At 40.8% G+C, this 18,566-nt stretch overlaps 1 protein-coding gene across 1 annotated transcript in view; it reads left to right on the top strand.

The window, feature by feature from the left end:
* The window catches only part of ESYT2 (extended synaptotagmin 2), a 151,011-nt gene that overhangs the window by 7,657 nt on the left and 124,788 nt on the right, over nt 1–18,566 (top strand). Inside the window, exon 2 of the mRNA XM_019528575.1 lies at nt 3–265. Coding sequence (XP_019384120.1) covers nt 3–265 — 263 coding nt within the window. The remainder of the gene's footprint in view (nt 1–2; nt 266–18,566) is intronic.

Below are 18,566 nucleotides of genomic sequence, written 5' to 3'. Positions count from 1 at the left end.
AGCGGAGCCTCCGCCGCTGCTGAGCGTGGACGTGGCGGGGCTGGGCTGGGAGCTGGCGCGGAGCTTCGCGCTGGTGCTGCCCGTCTACGTGCTGGGCTACCTGGGGCTGAGCTTCAGCTGGGTACTCGTGGCCCTGGCCGCGCTCTTCTGGGCCCGCCGGCACCGCGGCGCCAAGGCGGGGCGCCTGGGCCGGGCGCTCGCCTTCCTGCAGGACGAGGAGCGCGCCGTGCGGGTTGCAGTCTCCTCGGCCGAGCTGCCCGCCTGGGTGAGTGGCAGCGCCGAGGGAGGGAGGGAGCGGGCCGCCGTGGGCAGGGCCGGCTCAGCCCCAGCGTGGCCTTGCGAGGGCCCAGGGCTGTGGCCCCTGAGGGGCTGGTGTTGGGGCAGGTGCTCTACGAAGCCTTTGGGCGGCTCCACCGAGGCGCTTCCCAAAGTGTCTGTCGGGGCAGGGCCGTTCACCACCCCGCTGGCGTGCTTCGGAGAGCGGCAGGCTGTGGCGGGGATAAGTGACTCACCTACAACTTTAGGTTGACTTAAGGTTTTCTTCTAGTCATGCCTCATGCTTTTGCAGCGTCTTGGACGGGATTCCCAAAGGGCTCGCTTGGACTCGAGGCCTGGTAGACTTCAGTCTGGCATGGATTTCCCCTCTCCCCCTAGCGGAGCTGATTTCTGCCCTCTTGGACTGCTCTGCTTGTGTCTGGAAGTCTTTCCAGCCCCCTTGACCACCTGGGATTCTTCCTGCAGCTGCGCTTCCTACCCCACCTCTGGCACAGCAAGCTTTGCAGGGAGTACACGAAGCTGCTGTTTTGAGAGCAGTTGTGTTTTCACATTTTCACATCCTTAAGAACATCAAATGACATCTGATTTCTCCGAAACTAGTGCAAGATCTGTTTTGCTCATTAAGCATGCTGCGAGAAGTGATGTTTAGGAAGGGTTATGAGACCAAGAAGTGTTCAAAATATATAAATCTCGGTATCTCTCATGATTTGCCCCAACATTTCTAGACATTCTAGATGATGATTAGATGGGGGCATGGTCAAATGAGGCATACTGGGTTTGCTTTGTGAAGTTCAGGTATATGTCAGGTTATTTAACCCCTCCTTTTTTTTTTTTTTTTTACCTGGGCTGATATGATCACGATGCGGGAATATAGTATTTTACGTGAATAAAATGTGTTCATTGAACACAAGCTGAAGTACTCAAAGAATCAGGTTTCTTTAAATAACAATGTGTGTTACTTCAGAGTATTTCTTGCATCAGCTTTAAGTATAGCATGGCTAATGCAACTTCATGATTTACCTTGCTATTTAAATTTAGCCTAGAAAGATGCACATAGTAACTATGGATAGGTTACTGCTATGCCTGTGTCTGCATCATGCCACTTCTTGTTGTTGGCATTAGACAGAATGGCAATTATTTCCATGTGTGGAGTCAACTGAAGGCCTAACACTTTGGAAATGGATATCTTGGCTTTGTTATCCTGCCTACTTAAAGTCTGGCCATTAGAGGTTTGTAATTAAACGTTCTTGGGTGTTACAGAGATGAATGAACGTAAGTGGATAGCAGGCATTCAGATACAACTGTAAGCAACGCACTAGGAAAATAAATAGGCTTAATGCAAAAATCTCTCCCAAACACGAATTTTCAGCCTGAAGTGGAATTTGATCCTGATCACAAATCAGTAGCTTATTTAGGACTGGTCTTCTGTAGTGATTTACATAGAACGAAGAAAAGTTTTTCAGTAATGCAGTACATGGTGTCCGATTCAAGAGCATTCATGTGACCAGTAAACTAACACCTTTTTGTTTTCAAGTAGTTTTGCCATAAATAATTTAAGTTTAAGTTACTTTTATATGGTATGCTCCCATTCCTTCTCCACAACTACATGTGAAACTATTTATTACACATTGTACAGTGCAGTGAAAGCAACTTTTTCATGTGCAGCATTTTTTTCCTAAAGCTGTTATTTTTTTTCCAAGGAGTACTTTTTAATATTTATTAGTAAATGTCTTTTTGTTCTTCACATTCAGACTAACTAGATGACTTTAAGAGGAAGAGTCTTTATCTTTTTCCTTTCAGTGCATTATATTCCAGTTTGAAGGATCAGGCTCTCAGATAAATGCACCTCCCTGCTAAGTTGCATCTGTGAATATAGAAGACCTGCTGAGAGCTGAAGGCTCCACTTGTTCAAATCAGAGTTGTTCATTAAAGGTTCAGAAGCATTTGCTGTCATAGTCAACAAAAACTAACTTTATTGGAGACTTTCTTTTTCCACTTCCTGCTTCTGTCTGTAGTACTAAAGTCTATTCCTTTTTTTCCTTACCCTCCACATTAAGTACCTGAACCCTTCAGGGCTGTGCCTTGCATCTCCTATTTCAAGATGACATAGAGGTCCAGTATCTCCTAAGGAATTCTGCCTTCTCATTCAGAATCTCAAATTGAAGTTCACTGCACTACAGGTTACTGAAATAACTAGAAAGGATATTTTTCTGGCATCTGATTACCATAGATATAGGACATGAAATAAGATGGTGAAAACTAAGTAAGCATACAATTTTTTTTTCTTGTTAAAATAGTTTGCATCTTAAGCGTGTATTTGATTCTTTTTCTTCCCTTCCCCCCCATTTTTTGTTTAGCAAATAAGTTTTTGTGCACTGTGCTGCTTATAAGATTTTGATTTTAGAGTCAGTTTAGAGTACTGCTGTTACTTGATTCCCTCATCCTCTGTATTTCAGTTTAAGGAAGTAGTTCATATTAACAGAACTTGATTGAGAGTATATGTGCAGAATGCTGATTGAATTACCTGTAACCACTTCTGGATTAGATCATTAGTTTCTTTGTAACTATGTAGTCAAGCAGATGAAATACTTTAACACATGACACTAATTGAATGATAGCAGGTGTTGAATTATCCAACAAATTAATCCTGACCCTCAAATTTGTTATGAGGTGTTCTTTTTTTCTTCCCCTGGAGGTTCAGATGCATTAAGATAGTATTCCCCTCCTCCCCTTGTTCCTAATTGATCTTTAATGTCTCAGTATTACTGAAAGTTGGACTCGGGGTGGAGAGTAAAAGTTTGTTCTCCTAAGAAGAGTAGAATCCACCACTGTCATGAATATACTGAAATAGAGGTAAAACATTGGTTCTGTTGCAAAGGTGGTATTCATTCCATGGAATTGATGGGATCCCAGTCCTGGTTTCAAGTTGGTTAGTTCTGTTGCTTGTAAAACAAAGATAGAAGATGAAAATGCCCTTAAAATCAGTTCAGCTCTTCTCAGCAATTTGAAAGGTTCTACAGCAGGGGTGTCAAACTTATGGCTTGTGGGTTGGATCCTGTCTGCTGGGCCACTAGTGGGTTAAAGATGTTGAGAGCATAGGTAGGACATGTAGCCTCCCACTGAATTTGCTCTTATGTCAAGAAGTAAGGTCTGTGGTGACAGCCCAGCTCACTTTGCAACCTATTAGGCCATCACCACTGCTGTGGCAAGTGGCTGCTTGACATGCTGCCGGTGCCCTGTGCCCCAGGCCCTGGGCTGGATCTCCTGCAGCTGTCCCATGCCCTGGGCCACATCAGCTGTTGCCAACCCTGCTGCAGCCACCCTAAGCCCTTTTGCCAGATCTAGTCTGTGGAGTCCTCTGGTCTGGATCCAGCCCAAGGCATGGGGTGAGTTTGACTCCCCTGCTCTACAGTCATTGGTACAAATCAGAGGAAGAGCTTAAGGATTCATTCATGGTGGGGGAGGAAGGGAGGGAGGGTGAAATTCTCCTTCCCACCGTTCTTGAAGACCTATCTGCTTTTCAGAGAAGTTAATGGGATTTTATACTCAAAGAATTAACTTCTTTGTTTTTGGCATGGAAAAATGAAAACAAACACCCTCACTAAAATGTGTTTGTTTCAAAGGTGACTTGCTTAGGAAAAAATGCTGTGCATGTTTTTGTTGAACTAATTTTTTGAATAAGTGAAAGGTTGCCTGATGTTTTCTGCAGCACATCATATATAGTAATCCTTTCTGAACAGATTGGATTTCCCTGATTAATTGTAATTTTTGTCAGGGAGAGGCGGTATTGCATCTATGTGTATCCAGGTAGCAATCAGCAGAAAAGCAAATTAAGAAGAAATATTAGCCTTATTAACCAGTTGACACATTGGCACAAATACTTTCTAGGTATCTCTAGCTGATCAATTGCAAGTGATTCTGAAATACAGGTTTCCCTTGCTTTATGTGAGTTCTGTATGTGCAAATTCGCTTTTATGCAATGACCCCCCCCCCTTTTTTTTTTTTAACCAAAAATTTGTTATATGCAAGGTAAATTCACTCTTATGCGATCGGTGTGATGGAAGCTGGCAGTCAGCTACTTTGTGTAGTGCACCAAAATATAGTCTCATTTGTGGATCTGTGCTCCTTGCTCATTGTCTGTGACGTGTTTCTGTAGTTGCCATCCGCATTATGATTGTGCCCTGTGCTTGTGTGTATTGTCTGCTGTTGGCGAGTACCAAAATTGTCTTGTAAAAGTGGTAGAAACGGGTCTGGGGGTCAGTACAGTTGAGGTCTTGGACGTATCCCTATTTGTTGCATTGTTAAGTGGGTTCCCATTATGTGAATTTGAGTTATGTGCCATTTTCCAGCAATGTATGTACAGCATAAAGCTTGGGAAACCTGTATATGTGTTCTAGACCCCTTGTGGAAAGTCTAATGGCCAAGTTGTGAACTGTGTCACAGCCTGAGGTAGTGATTTTCAACTAGGGTGTTGTGGCAGTCAGGGGTGCCTTGAGATCCTTTCAGGGGTATTCCACCCTTGAAATGTTAGTACTGTTAATTGTGCAGACATGATTCACAGGATGAATCCCAGGTTTTCATGAAGGAATGGCTTTCCCAAGTTTTTGGCAACAGAAGAATTGCTCTATTTTTCTGTAGTAAAAAAAAAAAGCGAAAACAGAGAGCTGGGATTTTCTGAGGGGTGCCTTGAAGATCTAAGAAGGTAGAGATCCACTGGCTTAAGGCCTTGGGTATGTAAGAGTTTCCAGTTTAACTTGAGGTTTAGGCAGATGCAAATCCATGTAAACATTCTGATGTTCAATTTAAAAATGGTTTATTGTATTTTACCTTAAATTACTTCCTAATCTACGTAAAGGTAAATAAAACTGGACTAAAGCATGAATAGGTATTTACACAGGGTGTTTCCATACTTTTAACTAAATCAATTAAAAAATAATGCCTCTTGCATGAACAAGCCCTAAGTGATGAATTTACTGAGACTGTGCTACTGTTGTGCAATACTATTAGTTTATGCCAGCACTACAATTAGAGGGAAAGGAAACTAATCATTATCAGCGTGTATTAGCTGTTTCTAAATTAAATGATTGAGGTGTAGCTATCATTTAAAAAGTATTAAATCTGTAGTCAAGAAAGCATTGTTAAAATGGTGCTGCGTAAGGAAAATCTGTTCTTACTCCAGTGAGTATGTACCTTAGCATTTATTCTTAAGTATTTATTGATACAGACCCTCCTAAGAGAGGCCTGAACTAGACTGAGGTTTGTCTACTTGAAAAATCAAGTGTACTTGATGTGTGCAGATAATTTAGTTTTTGCATGTTATAATAAGGTAGCTATGAACTATTTGATAAGAGCGAGGGTTATTGTGCCTTAACAGTGAAGATGATATGCTTACAAAAGGCTCTTTGCCTGCCACCAGTATGACTAGTTCAGGGTGTCTTTTGAAGAAGAAAAACTGTAACATTGAATTACAGAATGAACTTCTGCTGTTGGTTACATCTACCAAGTACAGAAGTCGAAGGTTTGAGGTACCCCAGATGAAAGCGGTCTAAAATAGACTTGCAGGATCTAGTTCTCTCTTTGGCCAGTTCTGAAGCACAAAACAAAAACGATTTGTCTATTGCAGATGTCGGGTTCATTATTCACAGCTAATATCTCAAAGCAAACTACTGTACTTTTCTGCTTATAAATTCAGCATATCTGATAAACAGTTCAAACAGAGAAGTTACTTGTTAGTGTATAAGCAGACCTCAGTTACATTTTTCTATACTCAGTCATAAAAAGTGGATGGCTCTGCATATTCAAATAATGTTGCTCTTATCTTTGCTGTAAAAGTTTCTTGGAGACTATTTATTCTCAGTGTTAATACTCAAAGTAGAAGGTTGAGTAGTAGAAATCATGGTTAATTACTCTGGTCATATCTCTCAAGTGTTAGTTGTACATGCTAAACTGAACTTATCCAAGTAGTGATATGTAGGAAAAATTACTTCTATTTATGGCTACTTAATGCTTAGTGTTGCAGACAAACTGATTTAGATGCAGGTAACTGCGTGAACTTCTATGCTAGGCAGCCAGTTTAACTCCACTTCATATTTCCTAAATGTATTAAGAACAGAATACCAACTCAGGGGAGTATAGAAAATTAATAGCGTTCACTTGCTTTCTTTTGGTAGATCTGACTCCTTTGCTAACTCCATGTTTGTATTCATTTTAAAAAGGGAGATAAAGCCAAACCATGTCTTATCAGTTGTAGCTCCAATAACATTATAATTCGGTTTCAGTGTAGGTCATTAAAGAGAGAAACAAAGGTTACTGATTTTAGGGCATTAGATTTTTAGAGCACCCATTAATTGAAGAGAGCCAGTGGACAGTGATGTGGATAAAATAATCTCATTCTTAGGCATTTTTGTTGGACTATGGATAAGTCTCACAGTAAGTTTACAAACAGTTTCAGATGCAATTAGCAGGTTCATCATGCCTTACTTAGATAGTAACCCAGCCACATGTGCAAGTCAGTTTAAGGCATGATAATACAGCGAGCGACTCATTTGTAGCATACCTTAAATTGAATGCATAGCCATCTGAGGGCTGGGACCTGTCAAAACCCTGTGTGCCACCCAGCTGGATGGCACATGTGGTTTTACAGGTCCTGGCACAGAGGGGTGGGGGATTGGGCTGCAAAGGCATCCAGGTATGAATAAAAATCCTGTGTACTGTCTAGTTAAGCAGCACACAGGTTCTTTCTCATCGCCAGTGCACCACATTGGGTTGCAGCAGCTGATACCCCGCTACATTGGGACCTGTGCCCCCCTAGCTGGGATTTTGACAATCAACTGATTGTCAGCTTGGGCTGGGGACTGGTTTGGCCCAGTTTACAATCAGCTGATTGTAGGCACCCTGGTTTCATCTTGCTGGTGCAAGGGTTGTCTGGGCTCATAATCCCGGGCTGCCCCTCCAGCAACAACTATGGCATTATCCAGATTTCATAGTTTCGTAGTTTCTAGGGTCGGAAGGGACCTGAGCAGATCATCTAGTCCGACCCCCTCCCATGGCAGGAAAGAATACTGGGGTCAAACGACCCCAGCAAGATGTTCATCTAACCTCCTCTTAAACACCCCCAGGATAGAAGCTTGCACCACTTCTCTTGGAAGTTGATTCCAGACCCTAGCCGCCCTGACCGTGAAGTAGCGCCTCCTGATATCTAACCTAAACCTACCCTCTGCCAGCTTGTGACCGTTATTCCTGGTCACTCCTGGCGGTGCTCGGGGGAACAGTGACTCCCCCAATGCCTGCTGATCCCCCCTGACTAGTTTATAACAGGCCACTAGATCCCCCCTCAGCCTTCTCTTCTGGAGGCTGAACAGGTTCAGGTCCCGTAGCCTCTCCTCATAGGGCCTGCCCTGTTGTCCCCTGATCATACGAGTGGCCCCCCTCTGGACCCTCTCCATGCTGTTGACATCCCTCTTGAAGTGTGGTGCCCAGAACTGGATGCAGTACTCCCAACTGTGGCCTGACCAGTGCCTCATAGAGGGGGAGGATCACCTCTTTGGACCTGCTTGAGATGCATCTGTGGATGCATGACAGGGTGCGGTTGGCCTTCCTAACTACCCCCCTACATCCCCGAGCAACTACAGAATAGTCCTCCCTGGTGATGACCCCTTCTTTCCATTGGGTGTAAGCCTCCTTTTTAGCAGGGAGACATTCCCGGATGCTTTTGGTGATTTAATTCAAAATCATTTGTCCTTCCATATATATGTCATGTTGGCAGGTGTGATTGTTGGGATTGTGGACTAGATCCCATCACATCTTGAAATGAACAGCTGTCAGGGGCCTGCCTCTGTGAAAGGTAAGAGGTTGTCAGTCACGGTTGCAAACTGCCATGTCCGCAAATAATCAATGGTAAACATCACAACATGATTTATATGGAAGTGCAGTTATACACCGTTAAAACTATGCAATTCCATTTTAAATTAAAACAGCTTTAAACATTTCTTGCAGTGTCCGAAACCTTGTTACTGTGGTTGATGTATGAGATTGTGAAAGTGATATTTAATTACTATAAATAAAATCATCTCTGTTCACGTGGAACAATTCAGCAAATCAGTAGTGTCTACATATTGTGATAAGGGACTTTAAGAATGTTTTGGTATACATATATTTTAAACGATGCTAAAGCATGTAGAATTACGGGCTAGTTAGAAAGCAGAGATTAATCAAGTCTGTGGAGCACATCTGTAGGCAGCCCCAGTTTTGGGGTAGTGGATTTCTAAACTGTGCAAGTGTTTTACTTGATAGGACTCTAGGAAGAGGAGGTGCTAGCATAGACAGTAATGACAGGCTCACGCCTTTTGCATGAGTTCACAGGCTTAATTAATCACATTTCTTCACAAAGGAGGAAAGCTCCAAATATGCCATTTGTGGGCATTTCCATGTCTGGAAGAAGTATTTTGCTTCATCTTTTGAAAGAGATGGGTGGGAGGAAAGAACCTCTATCAGCTATGTTTGTCTGGCATTTGAATATGCTCTTTTCTTTGTGCTTATTAAATAGAGGTGATTTTGTGTTAATATTGGCATCTTGAATATTAATGAGAACTCATGGTAAGAAGTTGTGCATCCATTGTAAGCCTATGTTGGTGGCTTTCAGTTGATCTGAAGAAAGTAAGGCATTGCACTGCTGTGAAGAGGTACTTAAGCTAGCTTAGTTATTGGAAGCATGATAGCCATGTTAGTGTAGTTGCTACTTGTGACTGTTCTTGGTTATGCAGTATTTAATTATTTTATTTTTACAGTTTTTTTGTGGCATGCTGATTAAAAGAAATTAAACTCAACTTTGAGAGAATGGGGTCCTTGTGGCACTATCTAAATACTTATATAGGTCATCAGTGGATTTGGAATCCTTAGACTACCACACACAGACCAGTCACCTGAGCTAACTAGTAGCAGTAGTAGATTGTCATCCTCCATCCACCAGCACTAGGGGAGGATGGTCCATGTTTTTGCCTATAAGTTTTATAAAATTAATAATAGAAGAAGAATGGTGAGAAGAGGGAAATGTGTTCAGCATGTATGTTGTTCTGGTCATCTCTACTTCATCTTTCCTTAAAATTGATCCCTGTTGCCTCATCCTTCCAACCTGTTTCTTCCCCTTCATTGACCACTTGTCTCTCTCTTTCTCCTCAACATGCTTCCTAACCCATCTGCTTGGTGCAGATGGTATAATTTAGCAGTTAACATTTTTTAAAGAAGTCTTTACAGAATGTGTACAAACTGTCCTCCTTACACCTGCATCCTTGGCCATAATTTATGTGAATGTTTACCAGTTCAGCAAGAAGGCACATCTTTTTAAAACAAAGTCTTATTTCCCCTCCACTCCCTTCCAGTTTCAAGGCCTCGCATCAAGGTAGCAAGCAGTGAAAATTTTCAAAGAGAAGGACACTATCTTTTTAAAATGTAAAAGCAACAGTTTTTCCATAGCTTTGTTTTAAGAAATGCTTGAATCATTTTGTCTCTTTTAACTCAGCCTGAGCTGGATACCCAATTTGCAAAATGTTTAACTCAGATGGTAAAAAATTGGCAAAGTTTTATAAGTGACTAAAAACAGGGCCTTATATTTGGGGAGTATCAGCTTTTTCTGTCAGTTTTGCCTATAATATTTGAGAAAAATATAATTCATGCATGATAATTCCCTACTGCTGAGGATGTTCTGTTTGGATTGAATGGAAAACAGCACCACTGAAATGTCAGTCTGTGGGTGGTGGAGAGAAAGCAATGGCTTTCAGTCCTGTTAATATTTAGTTGTATGCTGTCAAATATGCTCATTCGGTTTATTGTACTGTATTTCAACTGACCCATTACCCAGCTTGGTTGCAAAACGGTTAAAATTAAGCTGTTTACAAGCAATCTTCAAATTTTGCTTTTGGCTTATAAAAGATTGCAACTTTCATATGTATTGCATCTAATATTTGCGTAGATATTGAAGTACAGTAGTGATGAGATGATGAGTAGAAGAAAGTTGGTTCTCTTAGAAATATCAGATGTGGGAGGCACTGAAACAAACTGATTTTTTTTTTAAGTTTTCAAAATGCCTGTTGGCTAAAAATGTAGTATTACAATTTTGTACAGCAAACCATTCAAACGTAATTTATCCAGTGGAACTCCTGTTACGTAAATAACCTTTGGAAGAATAGCATTCTCCAGCAGTGAGTCAGTGCATTCAGTTTTTCCACTGTACTCTGATATAACTATGAAATTCTCATCCACAGCTGAAGATTTGAAAACTGGGTTAGAGGTTCTCAGTTATCTGAAGCAGTCTAGAATTATGTACCATGAAGTTTGTCGAAATGAGAGACTGTACTTTTAGTTTGGCTGAAAACAACTATCATGTGATGAGCATTACACTGTCATTGGGCTGTCCTTATCATATAGCAACGTGGCTTAAATCTCCACTAGGTCAAAGGCACCCCTTTCCAGCTGGGGAAAAATGTTATTAATTTTTTTCTGACAGATATATGCCTAGCCTATACCTATATTTTAATATTGCTTAATCATCTAGGAAGGATTTCTCCATAATATTTTCAGAATTTTTTGGTACATTCCTTTGGCCAGTCAGTTCATATGACGGTCTCTACTGAAATCTCTTTGGATTAATTTTGATTTTTGTAAAACTTCAAGCCTGTTCATTGACTGCTTGATGTGTTCAATATGTTGTATTTTTTTCTTTGACCAAAAAATGTGGTCTTTTTTTTTTTTAAAAAAAAAAAAGCTTTTGGATAATTTCTGTCAAGATGCAGTTTCATCATACTTCCAGGTTTAAAAACAACCCAAAGAAACGCTGAGGTATGAAGAAACTTGTCTCAAGACATATCTCAAGTGAGAATAATTGTACTGTATATGAATAATTAAACATTTATCATTAATAATTAAATGTCTAGAGAAGTAGACCAGTTTTTTGTTTTGAAATAGTTTCTAGAGAAAGTTGAAGTCCAGGATGGAAAAGTCCAAGGCCCACTGAGCAGCTACCATCAGAGGAGACTTATCTTATATTCTGATCTGTTATTATGCTGTTTCAAGTTATGCTGAATCTGTTTATCTTATGCTGAGACTGCTAACATATACATATCTCTTTGCTTTTCTGATTGCCTTTTTTTAACAAAACCTACCAATCCTTAGAGCTAACCCCTTTGGTCAGTAGTGGTCAAAAGCTGAAAGTAGAGGGATAAAAGACACAAACTCAAGCATTTTAGTTATGTTACACCGAAGGGAGACTGTTACCAGTCCATTATTTATTATTGCATATTTGTAGTCAAATGAGCTTACTCTGACTGTGGAAGCTTCCTCAAATGGCAGCCTCACAGTGAAGGGTGGTGGAAAGGATATGGTGAGTCATACCTTAGGCTATAAGCAGGATGAAATTCTGTAATACATAGTCAAAGTTAATGTATGAAAAAGGTTGAAGTGTAAACATTCCTTTTCGTTAATTCGGACATTCTTGTGTGTATCACAAATTCAGTTAAGGACAATCCTTTTTTGTTCAGATGTATATTGCTGTGTCTTGTTCAGTGTTGAACCGAGTTATTAAGTGTTCTTGTATGTTATGTTAAAGGAATTTTGCTTCAATAGTCTTATTTCAGTGTATTTACATACATACATGATATTTAAAATGTCATGTACTAATTACTATTTTTCCTCAAAATACTATAGCTAAAAAGAGAGACTCCCTCACTTAATTGTTACCAAGAGACATCCAGGAAGTCATGATGTATTTCCTAACTAATGGATCTGTGTATAGTGTGAACTCTTGGGTAGTGATTAGTAAGACTTGCCAAAACAGCATGCAATAAAGAGTCTGTTTTGGCTTCTGATTGCCCTTGACTATCTTCTTTTTAAAGTACATATTGGAATAAACTAACCTTAAAATATTTTGACTTCCTTTTTGTTTTCTATCTGAGATTGGGTAATTGATATCTACTTTGCAAGGTGTTAATATTAAATTACAGAGTCAGAATTGTTACACCTTGCTGATAACACACTAAAGTCAAGGGAGCTGTTTCCTACTGCTGCTTTGGTCATCTTAGCCTTTAACTTTTGAGATTCCATTTTTAGTTGTTTTGACTGCAATGTAGCCATGCTATGTCTAATTTATGAAGCCTAAAATAGCATAGGGTAGCTACAGGAAAAGGGAATTTTTTTCCAACATTCTAACTTGTCAATTGACGGTGCCGTTGTATTCCAGTATCAGTGAGGTTGTAATCTGTGACGTTTGTTTCCAAATTGTATCCTTTCTTTTATGACGTCATTAAAACATAAAAAGGATAATAGAAAAATGTACATCTTGCCCCTTCGTACAGCTAGCTGCTTTCATTTGTTTCATTTAAGTAATTGATTTAATAACAAATAACAGTAATTGAGTTTTTGAAAATCACTGTGGTGGAAAATCACTTTTTCCTGATTCACTTGCTTTAGCAGTTCTGTGGAAGAGAATAAGAAATTGCATTTCTCTGTTGGCAGGAGAGAGAGGCATTTCTTTTGACTGGCAACCTAGGACTCAAGATTCTTCTAGTTTGTCCATTGGTGTGACTGTCTTCATAGCAACTTACTCTTAGCAACTTACTCTGTTGGTTTTTCTGTTACAGCTGAGAACTATGTAGTTTTTTCTCTTCTCCAGCATATAAATGCTGGTTTCCAAGTACAAATCCAAGATCTGAAACTAGCTTTAATTTCTTTGGTAGTTTTGAAGGGTTTTTTTGAGGGAGGGAAAGGGGGAGGAAATAGTTGCACAGTAGAATTCTAGGTAGTGAATAAAATACAATTGTTGGAACAGTGCTTTAATTACTTAACTTCCTGCCTTATCCTTTTAGTTCGAAAAAAGTGAAATGGGGCCAATAACTGATCATAGACAACTTTCACAAGTTAGAGGAGCATTTTTCTGTTTTAAAGGCTGACTTCAGTAAGCCGGACGTAACAGATATGCAGGGACACTGAAACAAATACCTGATGTACGTTAAGAAAATCTGTCATACATTCCTATAAACATTCAGTTGCAGAGAAGTTCTATGACCTCTGCGTAACAAGACCAGCTGACATAGCTAGTAGTGACTTTAGTTCTGATATATTAGTTTATGTGTGAAGGTTGCCCTTGCATGGCTTTATGAAATTTCCCTTTGGAGAAAAAGGCAACAATATTTTGTTTACTTAACTAAAAACTATTTCAGTTCAGCATTACCAAAATGTCTGGATTACATAAATGGCTGTTTAGCAGTGAAGACTGGTATCCTAAACTGTTGGGTTGACGAACATTTGTTGCTGGTCCAGTGGCGCTAAATAAGATTTATTTAATTGACCGTCATGGATGTAGGTAAGCTATGGTTAATTGAATCCAGGTTACTTGAATCTTTCTCCAGAGAAAGCTTCAAATCAACGGCCTGTTTTGTTTTGGGTTTTTTTATTTGAAAGCTTCATGGTAAGGTTCGCCTACAAAAGACTACAGCAAGCATGATTAATAGGAACATATATATAGCTTACTAAATGCATTTAAATGATTAAAATGTGACTGCCAGGACTTCCTTTGTCTGTCTTTTGTTAGCAACTTGACTAGAACTAGTTTAATTTCTTCAACAAACACAATTTCATAAGCTCACCAATATTTAGGGCACTAAAGTGGCATTCACAAAAACACTAGGCCACCTACAGTGGTACACAAGTAGAATTTAGGTGCCAAAGTCCAAGAGCATGTTTCATAAACCCCCTGTCTAGCTACTTTAATGCCTAAAGCTTTGTCGGTGAAGTTAATGAGGTACCTCTAGTTCCATTTCAGTCCATGTCCAGAACTGCTACTGCCTTAGTGAATCTGAGCATTCTGGCACAGTTTCCCAGTTGAGTGCTTGGGTTTTACAAGTCTCCTCAGTTCCTTGAGGTGCCTGATCCTGTTGGCATGTTCAGACCTTGCTTTGTACACCTTGACAGCACTGAATTCAGTACAAAGCACGGCAGCCACAGTCACTTTTTTATTCAGGAACATGGCTGGAGGTGGTGGCAATGATGCCTTCCTTTCACATAATCGCCTAGTGGTGAGAGCACTTGTTTTGGAAGTGGGAGTGCCCTGCCTGTGCCTGAAAGTTTCAAAACCACAGCTTCCACCTCTAAGCATAGTGTCCTATCATGCAAGGTTAGAATGGGAACAGCCCTGACTCCTTGTGGAAAGTGTGCCATTGATTAGCAAAGAATTCAAGACTCCTTGGGCAAGGAAGTAAGTATGGAAGGAGACTTACAGTGATGAGACCGTTCCCTGGGTATTGGGGACCTGAGTTATTGTCCCTTCTCAAAGGAATGCTTTTCATTTTTCACAAGTAAGGATCTGGGTTTTCTGCTTCCCATGGAAAAACATGAATTCTTCCCTTTTAAAGGAGAAAAACACTGATTTTTCCCCTTTGAAGCAGGAAAATGCAGATTTCCCTCTTTGTAAACAGCTCTCTGCAGGTTGGCAGAGTTCCAGTCTGCAAGGGGCTGGGGGGAGCAGGAGGAGAGTGATCAGACAGGGGGTGCCATGTGCATGTGCGTGCTCACACACACACACACAGCTGCCAGGCAGCCTGAGGAGCAGCACCCACAAGTAAGTTGGGCTGGGGGAAGGGGGAATTCAGGCCCCCATAGGCAATGGGATTTGCAGGGCTGGGGCTGCTGCCCAGCCCAGGTGGTGCATAGGACTTGGGGCCTGGGGTCATGCACAGCCCAGGCAGGGAGTGGGACCTGGCCACAGGTGGTTCATCTGGGGGGTGGAGGGGGGCTGGCTCCTTGCTGCTGCGTGCAGTCCTGCGGGGCAGGGGCAGGTGTGGGTTGGCTTCTGTAGGCTTGAGCTCCCTGCCCTGTTGCCTTCTCCCTGGGGCCTCTGCAGCCCAGCAGGAAGGACCCAGTGTAGCAGGGCAGAGAGGGTCCAGCCAAGGAAACCCCTTGCTGCTGTGCAGGCCCCCTGCCACCCTGGCAAGGTGCCTCCTGCCCGCTCTGCAGCAGTGGGGTTGGTAGCACGGAGTTGTGCCTGTTATTGCTGCAGAGTTGGAACAAGTACCTAATTTAGTTTTAGCAACATAAAATGATATAACACTTAAGACCCTATTTGGATTTTGTTCTTTGTATGTGAATGCATGTGCACTGATGAAGTGAAGAAATGTTACTAGATAGCTGTGGAGGTATTGCTGCCTAAAGTGAGACATTTTGTGAGGCTTACTATTTTGAAGCCATTTTAATAATAATTGTGGTATTTCTCATAATTTTGATAAATTTAATTACAACAGAGCAGCTAGGTCAGTCATTAACAATATGGGGCAGGTTCTTCCACAGTTTTATTGGAAAACCTTGTACCTGAAGTAAAGCCTAAGCTTTAAAGAGGAGGTACTAACTGGGCATGTCTATACATGCAGTTAATGTTGAGCCATAAACTGGAGTTTATTGCTCCCAGGCATATTGTTTGAATGTGTGCATGGGACTGCAGCACATTGAGCTGGGTTGGAGCAGCCCTGGTGGTATGCCTGTCAGCCCAGGGCTGCTCTCTTTCTGCCCTCCCCCCCCCCGGGCTCAACATGCAACAGAGGGGCAGGCTAGTGCCTAAGGGTGCTCCAGTTTGGGATTACCTGCCAGGCAGCCCTTATACTGAAGCATCCTTGTGCCGCAGCGAGCCAAAGCAGTGTCTGCAGATGTGCTGCTGTGGAGTAAAAAAACCACTTTGCAGCAGGCTAGTACTTGTAAATAAAAATACTATCCTGCTTCAGAATTAACTAGTTTACTCCAGCCTAATAGGGGCACATGTGGAGACAATTAGTCAACTCTGCAGTAAATGTCTCATGTAGACGCGCCCACTGTGCTCTGTTTTCAGATTGTTTTTCAAGCGTTTGCCCTAGGCTGTAGCAGCATTAGTGTAATTAAAATATATAATCTATTATTAAGTCCCACAGAATACACATTGAAATACCATAAAATACAAGAGCAACAGTATGCTACTTAAAAGTAGGGCAGTTATGAACCTTTCAATCTGCTGGCCACAGATGAAACAAATTTAGCAATCTCTGTGTCTGCTCAGCTTTGGCAAATGAAGGCAGGAGTAAATTCCAAAGCAGAGTTGCTTTGCTGGTACTTGACTCCTGTGTAACACAAGAAGCCTCTGGCTTAAAGGTGACCTGCAAAGCTTCTACAACTTTGTTCACTTCTCAGTTTGAGATTCACAGTGCTTGAGGAAATAGTTCTGGTTTATTTTTATCAACACCATTTTTTTATTTAAAAAATATATTGATTCTCCTATCTCTTCATAGAAATTATGGACTTATGCTCTTCCCTCTGCTGCTGTCACTGCTATTTGCACTGCCAAACACACAAATAACATTCTCATCTCTCTGTCTGTTTACTTATATATTACTCATGCTCCCACTTGCGTATGTGCAGGGAAAGAAAATATTAGGAGTAGCTTGGATTTGTTTGTGATGTCACTGTTCAACAGAACAGAAAAAAAGTAAGAGTGCTGAAGGCCAAAGGCAAACTTCAGTGAGGAGTAAGATGCCCAAAATGTTAGCAGTATATATGTTTAATATGATGACTGTTTGGGCTGGGGGGGAAATCAAATAAGCTTTACAGGTCTCCTTCAATTGCAGAAGTTTCATTTTTTGGTACCTGGGTCTTAAATTAGCTAAGGCTTTGGTTAGAATGGATATTATGCCCATAGATGCAAACATGTAGGAGATGCACATTGGAGAATTCATGTCCTAGCTTTTTCAGATGTACCTTCAGCTGACCAGGGCTGCATCATAATGACTGCTCCAAGTAGGATAAATGAAATATGCCATCCAGGTGTAGTAAAGATTATATCATTTAAGATGTTGTTCATTTCAATTCAAATAAATTTTAAGAAGATCAATTGCTGGTTTAAAGGAAAATTGGATAATGTAGTTTGGGTCTTGGTTAACAAGCACTAGGGCTGATAGTGATTCATATATTTTACTGAATATTTAACTCTTCAGTATATTGTTTTGTAGCTCTTTGATCTGTGTTGTAAGCCAGGCACAAACAAACCATGTTGACTTCAAACTTCTCTTTCCTGTTCATGCTGTCAATCTGTATGAACTCCACCTGCTCTGGAAATTAGAATTATGACATGCCTTTGAACAGCTGTAGCATGTAATCTCTTGTAGTAGAGTGCAAAGAACATGTTTGAGTAGGGTCACAAACCAACAAGGCCAGAGGCAAGTGTGTTCTTAAAAACTGAACATACAGAAAACATGATCACATTTGCTTTATTCTATATAGCTTATAATACCTGCACTCATTAGCATAGAACATGAGCATGTTTAATAATCTGTTAAGCAGCATGTTAACATCCATCATGTTTATTCTCTTTATCTTTCCTGCAGATGAAAGGCATGTGGAGTGTTTTGTTTGAATTATGTCTATTTATTAAATACCTGACTTTACATTCATGCATCCAGGTTGTAGTCTTACTGGTCTAGAGGAAAAGGCAATCAGGACTTGTAGTAGACATAATATTTTTTATTAGACCAACAAGATGTTTTTAAAAAAAATCTATATTTGCAAGCTTTCGAGCACAAACACTCTTCATCAGGCATTGGAGAAAAGATTGTAAAAGTTTTCCTGGGTAGAAATGAATGTAAAGTTAGAAGATTTGCCTTGAATTCAGACGAAGTAGTGGTGCAGTTGGGTATTTAGTTCCTCTGTCTTTAATTGTGTGTCGTGCACATATAAGTTTTATGTTTATTGTGCAAAGTTCAGTTGTGCCAGAGCAGCAGAGCTGTTGACAACAGTATCTATCCTGGAGCTTTAAGTGATCTTTTAGATTGCTTAGAAGATAAAGAGAACCGAGACCTTGATCATGTTTTGAAATCCTGTCGGAACGTATATCTCGAAATGACCTCCAGAGTCACTGAATTTTGTCTCTTGCTATTGCTGGTAACTACAACATATAATTATGCTTATAAACTTACCAAACTTCATCTTTAGACAAGTTAGGTCCTTGCTAGCCAGAGGACAATTCTTATGTGAGGTGGTGCACTGCAGCAGGATGTACTGTTTAAGTTTCCTGAATGTTGAAGGCTTTGTGCCCAAATGTACCCACCCCGTTGCCGTAGTCTGCTTAAGGGGTAACTAAGAGATGAGTAAACAAAACCATGCTGTTGCCCACAAGGAGGGGACGGAGTCTTGTAGCTGACAAGGGATGTTAAGAAATATTATCATTGGTGAGGAACCTACCAGCACTCCTGAGCTATGGACTGAGCTCTTTGGCTGTTGTTTGATGTAGC

This window comes from Crocodylus porosus, unplaced genomic scaffold (genome assembly GCF_001723895.1).
Source record: "Crocodylus porosus isolate Cpor-Errol unplaced genomic scaffold, CroPor_comp1, whole genome shotgun sequence".
Lineage (NCBI taxonomy): Eukaryota > Metazoa > Chordata > Crocodylia > Crocodylidae > Crocodylus > Crocodylus porosus.
The sequence above is the reverse complement of the archived record's forward strand: the minus strand, read 5'-3'. Positions and strand labels throughout refer to the sequence as shown.